The 18707-nt window shown below is 33.9% G+C and overlaps 1 protein-coding gene across 3 annotated transcripts in view; it reads left to right on the top strand.

Annotated features, from left to right (window-relative positions):
• The window catches only part of MTF2 (metal response element binding transcription factor 2), an 85820-nt gene that overhangs the window by 63356 nt on the left and 3757 nt on the right, over positions 1 to 18707 (top strand). For all 3 annotated transcript variants that reach the window (XM_004263029.3, XM_004263032.3, XM_049714390.1), the window contains 10 exons: positions 93 to 193; positions 586 to 734; positions 2720 to 2815; positions 3662 to 3730; positions 4571 to 4694; positions 12056 to 12123; positions 13713 to 13883; positions 17794 to 17899; positions 18013 to 18065; positions 18178 to 18282. In XM_004263029.3, the coding sequence (XP_004263077.1) occupies positions 93 to 193; positions 586 to 734; positions 2720 to 2815; positions 3662 to 3730; positions 4571 to 4694; positions 12056 to 12123; positions 13713 to 13883; positions 17794 to 17899; positions 18013 to 18065; positions 18178 to 18282 (1042 nt within the window). The remainder of the gene's footprint in view (positions 1 to 92; positions 194 to 585; positions 735 to 2719; positions 2816 to 3661; positions 3731 to 4570; positions 4695 to 12055; positions 12124 to 13712; positions 13884 to 17793; positions 17900 to 18012; positions 18066 to 18177; positions 18283 to 18707) is intronic.

The following is an 18707-nucleotide window of genomic DNA, read 5'->3' as shown; positions in this document are numbered from 1 at the left end:
AGGAAAAGAGAATACTAAAATGCCTTCTTTAAATTGTGTTGCAGTATTTATTAATAAAAGAGAATTTGCTTTATGCTTTTTTTGATATTAAGGATATCATCAGTTGTGTCACACACCTCATATTGATTCCAGTGTGATTGATTCAGATGAAAAATGGCTCTGTCGACAGTGTGTTTTTGCAACAACAACAAAGGTATCTTTTAAGTGTTTTGGGCTAACGCCCTAAATGGAATTTGTAAGACACTATCAACGTAATGATTGTGTACGTTGAAAGTTTATTTGAATGAAATGAGCAATCAATCTTGGGTAGAAAGAGGTACTGCTTATTGTTTGACTAATGATGCTTAAGTGACTTGCAACTATTCTTGCACTTATTTTCTGATAGTGGTCTTGGAATTGGGGCAATAATTTGAAAGAAAAGACAACAAAATAAATAAAGATTATTATTGGTCAAACAGTTTGTGATATGGTAAGAAATTTAGAATGGAAATTTCTTCATAAGTTTCAGAAGCATTTTAAAATTATAGAATTGTATTTAAAATTTTATCCTTCACTCTTTTAAATAACTTTTTCCCTCTAATATAGAGGGGTGGTGCGCTTAAGAAAGGACCAAATGCCAAAGCATTGCAAGTCATGAAGCAAACATTACCCTATAGTGTGGCAGACCTTGAATGGGATGCAGGTCATAAAACCAATGTCCAGCAATGTTACTGCTATTGTGGAGGCCCTGGAGAGTAAGTAAATATGGTTATTTAATGCCCTTAATTTTTAATTGCTTATATTGTCTACTTTATTTTTGTTATTGATTGTGGTATGGGAGTGATAGTGAATTGTAAATGCATGAAAGTATCAATAAAGAAAATTGGGAGGGATTAGAAGCTGTAGTTTTATTCATCTTTATCATTAAATGTTTGCTAAATAAGTGAGTCAGAGTTCTAATTAAGAATGTTTAGAAATTTACCTTTAACTTCTGATCACTGGTTCTAGTTCTGCTCTTTGTAACTAAACATATGCATCTTATCTTTCTTAGGAGGTAGCTCTTAAAATACTTAAATCCAGTAATCGTATTTCCCACTCCCATGACTCACATACCAAGTGTTCACTTTTCTAGGCTTAAAATCTCCATTCCTATCAAACATTCTTTATGATGTGTTTTCCAAACTCTGTCTTTGTTGCTCTTCAGTTTTTGAAAGTTTACTCTTGAAATAATGGTGCCATGATTACAAAATGCAGTGTTTCCAGGAATAGTCTGACAGAATATAACGAAGCTATTAGAGTTCTAGGTATTATGCTTCTGTTGTTGCAAGGAAAGATTGTATTACCCCTCTTTGGTCGTCCCATCATATTCTTTTGGCTCATTATGGGTTTGTAGATGGTCAACTAAAACTAAAGCTTTTAGTTCTTTTTTTCATACAAGCGGATATTAAACCAAATTGTGCATCATGTATTTGTACTACATTTTAAAAAATGTTAGTGGATAACTTTACATTTAACTCTATTAAATTATAATTATTGGTTTCTTAAATCTTATCAGACTCCATGTTTCTCTTAAGACAGGGCTGCTCTCTAGAAGAATGCTGGGACATATAAGATGTTCAGTGATGAAAACATGAATAAATGAATATGTAAATGAATGAAATTTTAGTTCTTCATTCTACCTTGTCTCTAGTCTTACGGAATTTTTATTTGTGGTTTAACATTTTTATAACATTTCTCAGTTTTTGGTTGCCTGCAGGTTTAAGAAGCATTCTCTCTGGTTTCTTTAAATCATTTATAAGAGCTAAAGTGAACCTAGAGATTGATCTTTCTCCTTTACTCATTTGTACCTAGCATCTTAGTTTATAAACATTATTTTATGAAGCAGATTGTTCATTGTTCTTTAAGTTTTATGAAGCAGATTGTTCATTGTTCTTTAAGTACTATGACTTTATGAACTATGTTTGATATTGCTAACACTTTAACACCTAACAGAGTACTTAGAACATAGTATTCATTAGTCTTTTGATGAATGAATGACCTTACTAGTAGCATCTTGCCTTTGCCTGTGTATGGCTTAAAATTAACGTGGGGCTAACTTACTGAGCAAAAGAATTATTTGAAGAAAAGGCGTTATTTGGGTGGCAAGTAAGGATATTAAAACCATGTACTAACTAAAAAGAGAGGATATCTTTAGCTGAAGATTCAGTTTTAGCATCTTCAGCCATCTGAAAGAGAACAAAATCTGTCACAAAGCCTTCATACCTGGTGGAGTCTTAGATTAGATTTGTGGTTATGTTAACCAAATTTATTAAATTGCTGTACTCCTTTTCTTTTCATTATAAGGAACAAGAATAATAGAAACACAGTGAAGGCATAAAGTTGCCTATGGCTATTTGGTATATGAGACAAATAGCTCTACATATCAGTGACCTCTGAGACTGTTGATGTGAAAAAATCCCAGGCTTCACAAAGATCCTTTACTAATTAGGACCCAGGCACTTACTGATTAGAAATAGTAGATGTAGCTTTCAAGAGCTTATAAATTCTCATGGATAAAAGAGAAGAGGAATGAAATGGTCAGTATTAATAACCTTTTTGGGAAGAAAAAGTTTAGCACTAAATATACCAGAAATGTGATACTGTAATCAGAACTATATTCTGTATGTCACTTTTGTCGTTGTTTTTTTTTTTTTTAAACTTTACCTCATGAAAGGTAGTAATTTTAAATTTTTTCTTATAGCTGGTATTTAAAGATGCTACAGTGCTGCAAATGTAAACAGTGGTTTCATGAAGCTTGTGTGCAATGCCTTCAAAAGCCAATGCTATTTGGAGACAGGTGAGAGAAGGGCATTTGACTGATTTTTTTTTTTTAGCTTTTTAAAATTGTATTTATGTTTTTTCATTTTCACATTTCTAAAAGTAGTTTTAATAATGATTTGTAAAAGGTTCACCTTGGGAATATATTGTTTAATATACTTAAATTATATATAATTTAAAAAAGCACATAATTTTTGTACTTTTGGATATTGCAGAAAGCTTTTAAGTATTTGACCAGTGAACATATTTGCACCTATTGCCCCACAGTACTCTAAACTATTCTCATTGGTACCTTCTTTTAAAGAACCTCAAGGGGATCCAAAGAACCTCAAAGATAGACCTAATGTCTTTTTGGATTAAGAGAGCATGAAATAGCAGAGAGAGCTCTAGAAGAAAAATTAGATCACTAAATGTAACATCAAAAACTCTGGGTTTAGATTTTAGCTTATGTGATTTATTGTCTTTCTGACCTTAGGAAGGTCAGCTGGTCTCCTGGGCTTTTTCTACCATGTTGTTTTGAGCATTGAAAAGTGACAATGTGTATAGGAGTAGCCATCACAATTCCCGTTACACACAAGCCATTAGTAAACTATGCCTGTATATCAATCTGTATGTGAACTCTGAAGGTCTCTAATGGTTAAAAAAAAATTGCCCCTTTCCCCCATATACAAACTATTTTATTATTTGTCATTACTGGAAAAGAAACTCTTTAAAGCACAGTGTCATGATTCAAATTATATTTTGCTTTGTGTATCAGTCCTTATGTCAATCGTAGGATTTGCACTTGCTGAATATTAATTTTAATTGTTAAATAATTTATATGTATTCTTGATTACTCAGTATATAACTTTTCTTTTTTCCTTAGGTTTTATACATTTATTTGCTCTGTCTGCAGTTCTGGACCAGAATACCTCAAACGTCTACCATTACAATGGTAAGTATGGACATTTCTGTTAAGGAACAAAAAAGAGCCATATTTTTAAATCTACAGGATTAAACTTTCTATATACATTTACTTACCTTAAATAAAAATTTGTTCTTCTTTATGCCTGGCTTTATTTCTTTTCCTGTATTTATCCTCAAGCCTGATGTCATCTTCCCCAAAGATTATCTAGTTTTATTGCTGAAGTAGTAAGCCCATTCAGTTTCTAATGGCATAAAAAGTAACTTTCAAATATCTTTTAGATCTTCAAAATTCTTATTCATGTTTCTAGTTCTTTTGGGCCTTCAGAATAGCATCAGTAGAACAGAGAAACGTCTTATAACAAATATACCAATTTCTGCCTCAGTTAAGTAATCCTTGGGCATGGGAAGTACGATGAATTTTGGAGATTTACTGAAAATGTTTATATAGTAAGTGCTTAGAAATTTTTGTCAAATATTTTACATATTTTAGGAAAAGATAAGATTTAATTCATGAATCAGATAAAAGTCTGTTAAAGTGTGATCCATTTTGTAGCTTATGTAGTAGTGAAAACATGAAATTTTAGATCATAAGTTATTTTTTCTTAGAGTCAGGTCCTCTTTGAATGTATTTCAAGAAATCAAATATCTTTTAATTTTTACTATTCAGGATAAATTAAATGTTTAGTTAATGTTTTTCATTTAGTTTCATATGTAATGACTTATTGTGAATATGACTTGTGATATTAACCCTCTGTTCACCTAAATACTTTGGATTTTTTAATTGCTGGTTTTATAAAAATATTGTGTGATTTTTAAACAATAACCAAAAACATTGTTTTCATAAAGTTTGATTATTTTTGGATTCCAGGGTAGATATAGCACACCTATGCCTTTACAACCTAAGTGTTATTCACAAGAAGAAATACTTTGATTCTGAACTTGAGCTTATGACATACATTAATGAAAACTGGGATAGATTGCACCCTGGAGAGGTAGGTGGTCTTAGAGCTAACTTCATTAGCTACTTAATGTCTTTTTTGTTTTGTTAAAAGCAACTATTGCACATGTATAAGCCATACGTCTAAAGTAGCATTTTATGTTTAGTTAGGGAGAAATAATCTTTGGTGAGGCTATAGCCCTCATTCTCCTGTTTGTTGCCTCTTGACTTGAGGAAAAATGTAGGAGGAAGTAAATTACTTGATTCTTCCATTTTCTGAAGTGAAAATCACTGTGGATAAAGATAGAAGGGAGGGAGAAATCCTTATTATTGGGTATCTTACTTATGATTCCTCCTCCTTTTCTTCTAAGTTTACTCTAAACTTAGAGATGGGGACTTCCCTGGTGGCGCAGTGGTTAAGAATCCACCTACCAATGCAGGGGACATGGGTTCAATCCCTGGTCTGGGAAGATCCCACATGGAGCAACTAGTGAGCCTGTGCTCTAGAGCCCATGAGCCACAACTACTGAGCCCGCGTGCCGCGACTGCTGAAGCCCATGCACCTAGAGCTCGTGCTCTGCAACAAGAGAAGCCACCACAATGAGAATCCCACGCACTGCAACGAAGAGTAGCCCCAGCTAGCCACAACTAGAGAAAAGCTCATGCACAGCAACCAAGACCCAATGCAGCCAAAAAATAAATAAATAAATAAAACTTAGGGATATAACCAACACTCTTCTTTCCTCTCTTGTTGGTACTCCCTTATATATATTTAACTTCCAGGAATAGTGAGACCCGATAGTAGTGTTAGCTAAGTTAGAGAGTGAAGCTACCTGAGTTAGAGATTATCCCCCTCATTCTGACATCTCATTTGCTTTTTGTTTGCAAAGTGTAACCACTCATGCTGGTTTACAAAGAGTCTTTTTTTGAAAAAGCAATGTAAAAATTAATGCATATTCATTGAAGATTTTGAAACTACAGAAGAGCACAAAGAAGAAAATAACTAGAGTAACTTTAATATTTACTTTGTTTTTAGCATTTATTTAGAATTATTAAAATACAGATATTAAATATTAAAATATGGACATTAAATTTTTTGTTTTATAATATGTGGAATTAGTCATGCATTACTTTTTGAGGTAAAAACTAAACTGATTTGAAATTTAGGAAGAGTTTCTGCATCTGTAGCTTTTAGACGTGAGGCAGTTTATAAGGTTCACATCAAGTAAGATATCAAGTTTTTTTTGTTGTTGTTCTGGGGGTTTTATGGGGCATCAAAGACTGCATAATACACATTTATTTAAAAGTTAGTGGTAGATCAGTTGCATAAAATAAATACCTGTGGAATACTTAGATTTTAAAATCAAAGATATTAAAATCAATTGAGCTAAGGTGTTTTGAGTGTTAGAAATTGGAATATAATACTCATTAAGTTTTCTGTTAAAAGCTTTTTTCAGATGACTTTTGAGAGAAAGTGAGTGACTTGTAAATTTGATAAATTTTAATAAACTGATTAGTAATGGGAGAAAAAAGTGAAAGGCATTGTTAAGTATAGTGTTCTTTATAGTCATCTTAATATTTAATGTTCTAATACATTAATTTGAAATGCTTTCTTTCTAGCTATGGTTCTTTCAGCACTTCATATGCAGATACATCTATATTCCTTTTAGTACACTTTATGTTTTACATGATTAAATTCTGCATTGGTTACCTCACATAGATAGCGGGCATGCATATAAAAACTCAAGTTTTGGGACTTTCCTGGTAGTCCAGTGGTTAAGACTTTGCCTTCCAATGCAGGGAGTGTGTGTTCGATCCCTGGTGGGGGAGCTAAGATCCCACATGCCTTGTGGCCAAAAAACCAAAACATAAAAAACAGAAGCAATATTCTAACAAATTTAATAAAGACTTTAAAAAAGTGGTCCACATCAAAAAAAACCCCAAACAAACAAACTCAAGTTGTTTTATTTATTTCAAATGCTATCATTTTTTATTAAAATAAAAATGTAATTTAGATTCTATTGAAGAGGCTGAAAATAATAAAAACCATAATTAGATGTTTTTAAAGAAATGAGTTCAGTTTATGAATTTCAGGTATCTCAGTTCCAACTAAACTTCTGACACATGTCAGAAAAAGTTTATTTCAGCAATAGGTACATGTTTTATTTTTTGTAACCTATGAGATAATGTCTTAACACATAAGAAATTTCAATTTCTTATTCTTTGCCAAAATGGAAAAATATATCTCTTTTATTTAAAAAGTAAAAACATGATTACAATCTAATATAACTTTACAACAGAAAAGTTTTACTTTTCTGAGGAGTGTTTCATTTTTGGGAGCCATAAAATTTATTATCAGAACAAGTGACTTTCTAGTCACTTCTCATTGCTCTTTCTCTGCATTTAAAAAAAAAGAAAATATTTCAGACGTCTTAGGTTAGTCATCTCATCCTCAGACTAGTTATTTACAGATGGAAGTTGAGGTTTTAATCCTCTGTATTAATATTTTCATCTTAATATTGTAAATGGTTTTTAGAGTGAGATTTTAATGATAAAGAGACCATAAAATTTGTCAGTAATATTTTTTCAGTGTTTTCATTTAGTTTACTTCTAAATGTTTGTGGTAATAGAAACAAAGATAATACAAATAATGTATTATTCCAAATTATTAAAGTAGTAAATCTTTGGTTACCTGAAATTGAATTGCAAATTGAATTTTGTCACAAATTCAAAATTAGGTTAATAAAATTTTCTTTTTGTTTATATTTAGATTCAAAATCTTATTATAAAATAACATTTATTACAGTTATCCCTTGATATCCATAGGGAATTGGTTCCAGGACCCCCTTCAGATACCAAAATCTGAGGATGCTCAAGTCCCTTATATAAAATGTTGTAGTACAGTTGGCCCTTAGTATCTGATTGATTTTCTGCAGTTGGAACCCAGGGATACTGAGGGCCAACTGTACTCTCAAAACATGAGAATTGCTGTATGCTAAGTATATTACAGGCATACCTCAGAGATATTGCGGTTTCAGTTCCAGGCTGCTGCAATAAAACGAATATCACAATACAGAGAATCACGAATTTTTTGGTTTCCCAGTGCATACAAAAGTTATACTTACACTACATTGTAGTCTGTTGTGCACAATAGCATTTTGTCTTTAAAAAGCAATGTACATACCTTAATTTAAAAATAATACTGTTGCAAAAATGGAGCTGATAGACTTGCTTGAGGCAGGGTTGCCACAAACCTTCAATTTGTAAAAAGACACAGTATCTGTGATGCACAGTAAAGTGAGGTAAATGAAAGGATGTATGATTGTATTGGTTAGTTGAGTACGTTGGAACACTCAAGTCATTTTGAACATCAGTTCTTACTATACATACTATAGATTATATGACAAAGACGTTTGCTCTAGAATTTTAGAGAGTGTATTTTAGAGAGTACATTTTAGAGAGTACAGTTGACTCTTGAAGAACGTGGGGTTAGAGGCACTGACCCTCTGCACCCTGCCCTGTCTGCAGTTCTGCACCTGCAGATCCGACCAACCGCGGTATGGTACTGTAGTATGTATTTAGTGAAAAAAAATCCGTACGTAAGTGGACAATGCAGTTCAAACCCCAGTTGTTCAGGGGTCAACTTTATATCCTTACATACTGAAAGGCAAATTTAACATTTATGTATCATATATTTTGTTCTTTCTTGATTATTATTAGGATTGTTAGAACATATTAGAACACAATGATTATTTTATATCATTTCCTTATGTGATCTTGTTAAACATCTTTGAGACTTGGTGCCTTAATGATTATCACACAGACCGAGTATAGCTATTTGAGAAACTGCTGTTTTGAATTATTTTCTTTGAGATAGTAAAACTATGTAATATAACATTTGACATCCCAAATAAAATTTGCTTAAGGTTTTTATATACAATAAGATGTTTAGAATGAGATTGTATCAGATTGCTTTTGGGAGTTACAATGAGATATTAATACTTTTTAGAATCTGCCTATTATCGTTTGTCTTTGCTTCCTAATGTGATTTGAAATTTCAGTTCTGTAAGGACAACCCACTTTTCTGTTAACTGTGGTCTTAAATTTTAAACATGTAAAGGTTGATAGGAGAGCAGTGTGTTGAGTGCTGCCTCACTTGAAGGATGTAGGGAGAAAAGCATAGGTAAAATTCAAGTGAAATACTATGGCAGAAACAATGTTCTGGCTAGAGAAAATGTAGTATAGTAGAGGTGGTGTAATACTTTTAAGTGAAAATTATAAGAAATCTAGTTAAAAGCAGTACTTGGGGCCTTGCGTTGTATATTAGCATGCAGTGTATACGTTGGTAAACAAATTACTGAAGCTTTTGGCATACTTAAGCCTCGGTGGTGTGGAATTAAATATTGGTAATTGAGGCATGTATTTTACTGAAGGGAAGAATTTTAACTATACATAATAGCATGTATATCTGTACAGAAATATACAACCCTGAAAGTGAAAACATAGTGTGAGATTAGTGTCTGTAGAGGGAGGAACAAAAATGATTATTCTGTTGAAGATATATATTATAAACCTCATGGTCAGATGGAAGATCTAGAACATGATGCTCTTCTTTTTTTTTTTTTTTTTTTTGCGGTACGCGGGCCTCTCACTGTTGTGGCTTCTCTCGCTGCGGAGCACAGGCTCTGGACGCGCAGGCTCAGCAGCCATGGCTCACGGGCCAAGCCGCTCGGCAGCATGTGGGATCTTCCCGCATCGGGGCACGAACCCGTGTCCCCTGCATTGGCAGGCGGACTCTCAACCACTGCGCCACCAGGGAAGCCCGATGATGCTCTTCTAATACAGCTTATTTGATTTACATTATAATATTTGCACTCTTCGTTTTCAAAATACAGAAAGGGAAACCTTGACCGCATTATGCGAGTTGAAATAAACAGTCCTATGCAGAACAGTCCTGGAGTGCGGAAGCAACTTACAGTTAAAATTTCTGGGAACCCACAGAGAATAAGTACCAAAAGAAAAAAGAGAGTTCATTGTGATTTTCAAAAAGTAAAAAGTGGATTTGAGAAATTAGAAACTGTTGTTGAATGTCAGCAAAATTGTAGAGCAGATTTTTCATACATATGGCTTGTGAAGATTTAAAAAGCAATAAGGGGGCTTCCCTGGTGGCACAGTGGTTGAGAGTCCGCCTGCCGATGCAGGGGACACGGGTTCGTGCCCTGGTCCGGGAAGATCCCACATGCTGCGGAGCGGCCAGGCCTGTGAGCCATGGCCGCTGGGCCTGCGCGTCCGGAGCCTGTGCTCCGCAACGGGAGAGGCCACAACAGTGAGAGGCCCGCGTACCGCAAAAAAAAAAACAAAAAAAAAAAACAGGCAATAAGAAAAAAATGCCATTAATTTATTAGAATAAACCACGTTAAATACCCTGGTTTCTTTTTTGATATGATTAGCAACACTGTTACGTCAAATGCTAATGCGCATGGTGTAGACATAGTATAACTCAGTTTCACATAAGATATCGAAATGTGAACTGGTTAAAATAAAAATTAAACGGATTTGTAACTAATTGAGTAATAGTAACAAAAGCAGTCAATGGCTTGGAAATATTCTTGAGGGAGATTCTAACGGAGAGCCACAGGGTTCTGTTTTTTTCTCTATCTTCAATTCAAGAAGGATGACAGAATCAAGAGAAAAGACCATCTCAAACACTGAGCTGAAAACAAAATCAAATTAACAACAGTTGTTAAATTTTGCTTTTAGGCTTAAATATGCAAACAACAGTATGGAAGAAGCAGCGTATGATGGGGGATACTTGGCTTGATAGCAGTTCATCTAATAAGATTTTAGAGTTGAGGTGGCAGTGGGGGACCAGGAAGAGGATGGAATTATTTAGCCAAGCTTAATATGAAATAATCATGTGATGGGGCTGCTTAAAATTTTTAATCTAATCTTATACTTAGCCATGATAGCTATTGTCAAATATTTGAAGAACTGTCTTATAAAAAAGGGAATCCAGGAAGGAAGGTTTTGTTCACCCATGGAATGAGCTCCTTCATTAGGTTTCATTAGTGGTACTATTTAAACCAAGGTTGCATGACTCAGTACTATAAAAGGGATTGAAGTATTAATGAAAACTTGAATTAGATGGACATCTTGGGTCTCTTTCCAACTGTAAAACCTGAGTCCATTATTTCTCCTTTAATAGAAATTTTCTATCACTGGACACTTCAGAAATTACAATAGGAAGGTGTGGTAGGGTTAAGAGGAATGACCACCAAACCAGCTTCCTTCCTTCCTTTCCTTTCCTTTCCTTTGCCTTTTCCTCTTTTTTTTTTTTTAAGTACCCAATACACTGAGAATGGGCTCTCAGTGAATGTTCAATGAAGGTACTTAATTGTCACTTGGGTTCATGTTCTAGCTCTCTAGCTAACCAGCAGTGTGAATTTAAGCAATTTAACCTTTACATCTGTTGACTAATCTGTAAAATAAAAGTAGATGATTTTATGAGTCTCTTCTATTTCTAATATTCTATTTGACAGATTTGTTTGTTCTTTTTACTTGAAGAAGTTCTGAGCTTCGGGAGTTTCAACTGGTAAAGAAAATTACTAGTAATTTTGAAAGTCAGTGGTGATATTTTGGAAGTTTTTTTTTGTTTTAGTTTTTGTAGCTTTGAGGATGGTCTTTTATAACTTAATTGTTTTTCTGTTGGGCCCTAGTCTTTAAACTTTGAAGAAAAGGCAGAAATGACTCTGAAAGAAACTTTCTGGAACAAAATAGAATATTTTCTAGAATTGAATGTTTAGATTTTAAAGTGGTATGTGATGATAAAAAAATTACTGAGCCATTTTGGGGTTTAGGGCTAACCAAAGTCTATAATTGTTATGAAAATAAAATCCCCAAATTTACATTATTTTTTTAAATTATAGAAATTATTGGTTTGCGTTAATATTAGAAGTATTGGGAAATAAAATGGCATATTTCTTCTTACTTTTTATATTCTTTCCTGTTAATATTTATTAGAAGCTTTTATGGTTGATATTAAAGTAATTCTAATGTATTATTACTTTCCCAGGTTATAGAATTAAAATAAATTTAATGATAACTAATAATAAAATCCCATTTTTATTGTATATTACAGTTTATAGTTCTTGCAGGCATATCATTTGAGCTATACAAGTATTAGTAAAGAAACTAGTGAAGGATTTATACTCCCTTTTTTATAGGTGAGAAAACAAGCTTTGAAAGGTTAAATGGCCTTAGGTCACATAGCTTGTCAGTGAGGACCTGGAATTAGAATTTAGATCTGACTACTAGTCAGTACACTTTTCTTCTGTATCACATTGCCTCTATCTGGCACCTGTGTAATACTAATTGATGAAATTATAGTGCATTAAATTGTTTCTTGATACTTCACAGCTGGCAGACACACCAAAATCTGAAAGATATGAGCATGTTCTGGAGGCATTAAATGATTACAAGACCATGTAAGTTGATTTATTTTATGTATCCCTATGAGGGAGATATTTAGTAAGAATAAGGAATAATGGCATTAAGAATTGTGGGATTGATTATAGAGTTAGTACATACCATTTTAAACCTTTTAATGTCCTCTTCTCTTTCAGTCAGAGTAAAGCAGTGATTCTCAAAGGCTGGAGAAGGGAAGATCAGTCCTCTGGGAATGGTGGATGGGAGGCATTATCAGTGTCTCAGGGGAATTTGGTCAGTTCAGTTGAAAAAGCATACTCAATAATGACTTGTTTTTATAATTTAATCTACTGAAAGTAAAATAAAATCTTGCTAGCTGGTAGGAATATGCAAAAGATAGGGGGATATAGTATAGAGAATGTGGGTTTTTAAATGATTGAGGTCTTCTGTGGTTTTAAGTTTAGTTATTGCCATCATTTAGAGAATAGTAGTATTAGTTTTTGATAATTAGTAGTATTTTGATAAATAGTAGTATTAGTTTTTGATTTAAGTTTTTGATAATTAAGTTACATTGTTTGATACATTCTTGTATAGATGTTTCCCTTCTTTTTTTTTTACACCAGCATATCTATGTCTCTTAAAAATATTTTCAAAATGCAAGAGAAATAATTTTTTAAATGTATATGCTGGTTCCAACCAACTATTGAATTATAACATTTTTGTTTGCAGCAAGTTGCTTTTTTTGAACTTAGCAACATTTCCTCATTAAAAAATGTTACGATTACAAGTGGCTAGATCTTTAGGCCAGCTCAAAAAGCCACGAGCAGTTACAGTGCTGTAAAAATACTTTATGGGACAATGAATTCTGTAATCCAACTTAGTGTGCTTGAAATACATTTGTTCCTGTTATGGTAGAAATGGGAGCTCCCCTTTCTCAAACCTATATAAAAGTGGAAGAACAATGTAAGCACTTGGTAGTGGTTTTTATGGCCAGGCATGCTCTAGTAGAGCTAAGAGGGTGTTTTAGAATAAGGACCCTAAGGACTTTGGGAAAGGATTAAGGAGCATATTTTTCAGAAACTCAGGCCCACACTGAAATGTCACTTCTCTGCTCCAGGTTATTTCCAATTCCAGATCTGACATACCAGACACTCCTTTTATTTTCTGGGCCTCTAGGATTGGTCTCCTATTTTCTTTATCAGTGCTTTCACCGATTACTTTCTGGCCAGGGTTTCTCTCCTCACAGATCCACTCTGAAATAGAATTATTCTTTTCCTAAACCTTGTTTGAAATGTTTTTGACAGATGACACTAAAAATATGGAGAAACATATTGGAACTAAAAAGACACCACTCTATTCTTCGTTCTAACTTTAAAAAGTTAGATGCCATATTTTAAAAAGAAAAATGGACATGTGTTCTTCTCCCTTCTGATACTATTCCTCTCTCCCTACTCCCCCATCATATCCTACTATGGACTGGCTCTGGAGCAGATAAGAATCAAAGAAAGCAAGGGGCAAAAAGTCAGTTTTTCTAGTATTGGGTGGATTTCATGTGTAAAGCCTTTATATCTGAAAGTTATAACTTAGGGTCTGCCATGTATATGTGTTCCGTTTTTAAATTTTTAGTTACTTTTTTTTAAAAATTTAGGTTTATGTCTGGGAAAGAAATAAAGAAGAAGAAGCATTTGTTTGGGTTGCGAATTCGTGTTCCTCCTGTGCCACCAAATGTGGCTTTCAAAGCAGAGAAAGAACCTGAAGGAACTTCCCATGAATTTAAAATTAAAGGCAGAAAGGCATCCAAACCTATATCTGATTCAAGGTAAAAGTTGATCTGTGGCTTAGTTTTTCTCGTTAGCTTATTTGTAACTAAAAATGTGTGTTATTTAGTCTCATTAGTATATTTGAAAGTACAAGTGGCAGTGACCCTGATTTGTTTTCCTGTTTATAATTTCTTGCTTGGACAAGGTACAAAGAGTTAATGCTAGATGTTTATTTATTTACGTTTAGATCTAAGGCTTTCCATGAATAGGCCCTATTGATTTTGTTAGCAAACAGCTTAAGTACTGGCCTGTTCATTTGTTTGTTCATTTCTCATTCGTTTGTTCATTCATTCCATTTATCAAGCACCTTACTGTCTAAGTGCTGGAGATATAATAACAAATGAGACTTTCTTTCTGCCCTGATGGGGTTTACATTATAGTGGGGAAGAAAGGTGATAAACAAGTAAAATAATTACAGATCATGCTAGTACCATTTAGGAAATAGCAAACAGATTTAGACTGTACTGGGATGGATAGAGATGTAGGGGTCTACTTTAAGAAGGAGGCTTAAGGAAGGCCTATTTAAGATGGTATTTAAGCTGAAACTTAAAGAATGAGCATGACCTAACAATGTGAAGAACAAAGGGAAGAATATTTCAGGTAGCAAAAGTAAGTGTGAAGCTGTGAGGCATGTTCTAGGAACTCACAGAAGGCTACTGAGGTGTGATTGAGGGCTAGAGAATAGCATCAGGTGCTAGAAACGTTGGGTAGGGCTTGGTCATACAGAGTTTTGTAGGTCTCATAAGGAGTTTGGGTTGTTTTCTGAGAATAATGGGAAGCTATTTAAAGATGTATGCAGATTGAATTATCCTTTAAAAATACTTCTTTGGGTGCTGTTTGGAAAACAGATATCAGTAGAGGTAAGAATAGAAGCAAGAAAAAATTGACTCGTTCACTTTTCTAGGTGAGAGATAAATAATGGTTGCTTATGTAGGTGTAGGTGGTAGCAGTCAAACAGAAAATAGATTCAAGATCTCCACTGGAGGCAGAATTTGCTGGCTTTGCTAATGAATTAAATTTCTGAAAGGAAGGGAGAAATTAAGTTACACAATGCCCAGATATCTGGCTTGAGCAACTAGTGGATGGTGTAACTTACCAAGATCTGGAAGAACAGATTTTGGCACGGTGAATAAAGCATTCTTCTGTTTCATACTCATTGAGTTTGAGATTCTTATGAGGAATATCTAAGTGGTGATGATGTTAGATATAGGCCGTTGGGTGTGTAAATCAGGAGCTCAGGAGAGGTCAGGACACATGATAATAAATTTTGAAGCTGATTTATAAAGCCATGAGAATAGAGAGAGAGGGGAAGAGAAGAGAATGTGGCCCAGAATAATGTCCTGCTATCTTTTAGAGTTTTGAAAGAAGTGAAGTAAATGAAGGAGACTAGCAGAAAGCAATCAGTGAAATAGGAGGAAACCAGGAAAGTTTGATGTCATGAAAACCAAGTGAAGGAGAGTATTTCAAGAAAGATGTGGGTGTATTAAACTACTGAATGTTGTTGCAGAGAGGCAGGTTAAGATGAGAGAAAAATGTTCATTGGATTAGATAACATTCTGTTATTAGTGACCTTGACAAAAACAAGTCTGCTTGAGTGGTAAAGGTAGAAGTCAGATGGGAGTGGGTCAGTGTGATCGAATCCAGCACTGCCCAATTTACGTGTCAAAACTGGGCTTTTCCTACAATAAGGGACATGGGCGGATTCAAAATGATGATGATGATGATAATGATAATAAAGGAAAAGGGGAAAAAAAGGAAATAATCTTTAAAAATTCTGAAAGAGAAGGAAGAAAGTGGAAAAGGGTATGTATCATCAGCTCAGAAGTAGTTTTACTGTACTGTAAAGGGAACAGAAGCTGAATCAATTGATGTTTTTTTTTTAATAGATAGAAGATAATTGTAACTTGTTTTTGTGTGTCAGTGGAGAAGAGAGTGGTATAGGAGAGGGGGAGGAAACTGAAGATATTGTAAAGTCTTTGAGAAGCCAAAAGGGACAGGATTTAGAGCCTAAATGTGGGAGTAGCCTTTGATAGGAGGACTTACACCCTTCTGTTGAAATGGGGTGTAAAAGGCAAAGATGGGTACAAATGCTGGTTCTGTTTTAGATTTAGCATTTGGAAGATGACTAAAGTTATTGCTTGGTAACTTCTGTTTTCTCAGTGAAATGATGAGGGAAAGATAGCTGAGAGGGAAATTTAAGGAGCAAATACAAGCTATGAGATAATTATCTTGGAGAATAAGAAAATGTAATTACAGAGGGTTGACAGTGCTTTATATCCGTTTGAGTTGGTAATTAAGTAGATACTACTTTAAGGGTTTGTTTTTTCTTAAGGAAAGAACACTTATTCCTATCACTTTCAATTTTTTTTTTTTTTTTTTTTTTTTTGCGGTACGCGGGCCTCTCACTGTCGTGGCCTCTCCCGTTGCAGAGCACAGGCTCCGGACGCGCAGACCCAGCAGCCATGGCTCACAGGCCCAGCCGCTCCGCGGCATGTATCACTTTCAAATTTTATCATTAATCTTTTGCTAACAATTGCTTATATTATGAATTAGAAAAAAGATTTCCACAATCTTTCTCATTCCTATCATGATTTTGATAGGACACTTTGTCTGTGGTAGCTATAAGGTTTTCTTTTGATGCCACCAGGTAATGGTTTAACTTTCTCTAAAGGTATTCTCAGTTTCTTCTGGGACCTATGTATGAATTGCACTAAAGTGTACTTTCTTTAGTCCAGGGGTCCTTTATAAATGTTAATGGTGATCATCTTTCCAAAAAACAAAAACAAAAAAATGTATACCCCATCCATCTTATCCTTGAAACTTTTGATTATAGTTCTAGTTATGCTTCTCTACTTCTCCTTCCTTGTATTTCCACTTTTATTTTCCCCAACCTTAGTTTGGTTTGTGGAGGGATAGTCTTTCCTAGTTTTCTCCAGTCACCTCTTTCTAGCCTATTATATAATATTGTTCCTTTACCTTGTTTTTAAGTTGAATGTTCCTGGATAATGTTCTTATAGCACTTAAACCATTTTATTATCCTGCTTGTATACACATTTGTCACCTTCAAACTATATTGTGAACCCTTAGCACAGGGGATGTCTTTGTATTCCTATTGTTAGTATCCCCTTTATATGGAGATGTTTGTTGCATAAATGAAATGGATGTTCTGTGTATTGATATTTGCCATTCTTCCCTTCTATTAATTAGAGATGTTCTTGACCTATTGCTTTTTTCCCCTTCCTATTGCTTGATATTTGCCTTTGTGTCTCAAAAATGGTTTTCTTGGTCTTTCTAATTTTGTCCTTGAATGACTCCCCTGCCCAGTATGAAGGATTCCTTCTTCCTTTACATTCTCCCACCCCGGGCTTCATTCTCTTTCTGATTAGCATCATTTAGGAACCCACAGGATGTCCCTGTTTATACCTACTCTGTTTTAACATAGATACTTCCTGGCTCCATGAGGTTAACTACTAAATTGGTAATCACTTTTAGTATAGTAAATTCTTGAAACATCCCCCAAGTACCTACATAGTAACAACCTAAATGAAATAATTGAACTTTAAGGAGTTTTTGAATCTTCCATCTAATATAGTAGTATTTTTTTGTTTCATTTTGTGTTTTTTAAAAAAAATTTTAGGTGGTATGTATTTTTCAGAATTGTATTAGAGAATTTTTTCTTAAACCTTTTGTATATAAATATCTCTTAAGAAGTATTTAAATTAGAATGTATTATCTATGAACTTGACTAAACTTGTAGATTTAACTTTGTTGTTTTTATATTACCATTAATGTCAAAATATAAGTATAATCTAATTATCACATAAGTAGAGCTATGATAGTGTATATTGTCCATTGTCTTTTTGTTTTCTTTGTGCAGAGGTTAAATACATAAATGGTTTTATGTTTCAGGGAAGTAAGCAATGGCATAGAAAAAAAAGGAAAGAAAAAGTCTGTAGGTCGTCCACCTGGCCCATATACAAGAAAAATGATTCAGAAGACTGCTGAGCCACCTTTGGTAAGAGGATATATTGGCATATGTTCTCAGAGAGGAAGTCTACTTGAAATTACTGAGAAACTAATATCTTTACTTTAGAAACCATGCTTTAGGTGTGTTTTTTTATTTTCCAGGATAAGGAATCAATTTCAGAGAATCCTACTTTGGATTTACCTTGTTCTATAGGGTAAATAGAAAGTTATTTTCTCCTACCTTAGGAATTTTCTTTTGGGGGGGAAATTAATATTTCTACTGTTATGTAATATAGTCGTTATACCATTTAAATTCTTTTGTCTCAGGAGAACTGAGGGAACTGCACATTCATCCAATACCTCAGATGTGGATTTCACGGGTGCTTCCAGTGCAAAAGAAACTACCTCGTCTAGTATTTCCAGGCATTATGGGTAGATATTTTATGTTCTTATCCTTGACTAATTTTCCTGTAGACTTTTTCTTTGTAAAGTGGTTATTAAATAAATTTTTAGCAATTGAAAGTGATACAATTTTGTCTTTCAGCTTTTGAGAAGCAATCTATATGTTGATTCCTTAGGTTGTTGATATTCATCTGAATATTTTTGCTTTTCAGAGCACAGACATTAAAATTTTCACATTTGTCAGGAATTTTGCTATGTACACAGAGAAGAGGTATCCTGGTGTTTATAGGTGTGCTGTTTTCTGTGAGACCTTTTTATGCTTCTAATATACAAGTGTGGATATTTTTTTTAATAAGTTGGAATCAGGAACACAGATCCTTTTATTAATAAAAGGATTTTAAACTCAGGATTTTTATCAATAGTAGACTTCCCCTCTAATATTTTATTTAACCTAA

The sequence above is a fragment of the Orcinus orca genome, chromosome 1 (assembly GCF_937001465.1).
Source record: "Orcinus orca chromosome 1, mOrcOrc1.1, whole genome shotgun sequence".
Lineage (NCBI taxonomy): Eukaryota > Metazoa > Chordata > Mammalia > Artiodactyla > Delphinidae > Orcinus > Orcinus orca.
This window is presented reverse-complemented; position numbering and strand designations above follow the sequence as displayed.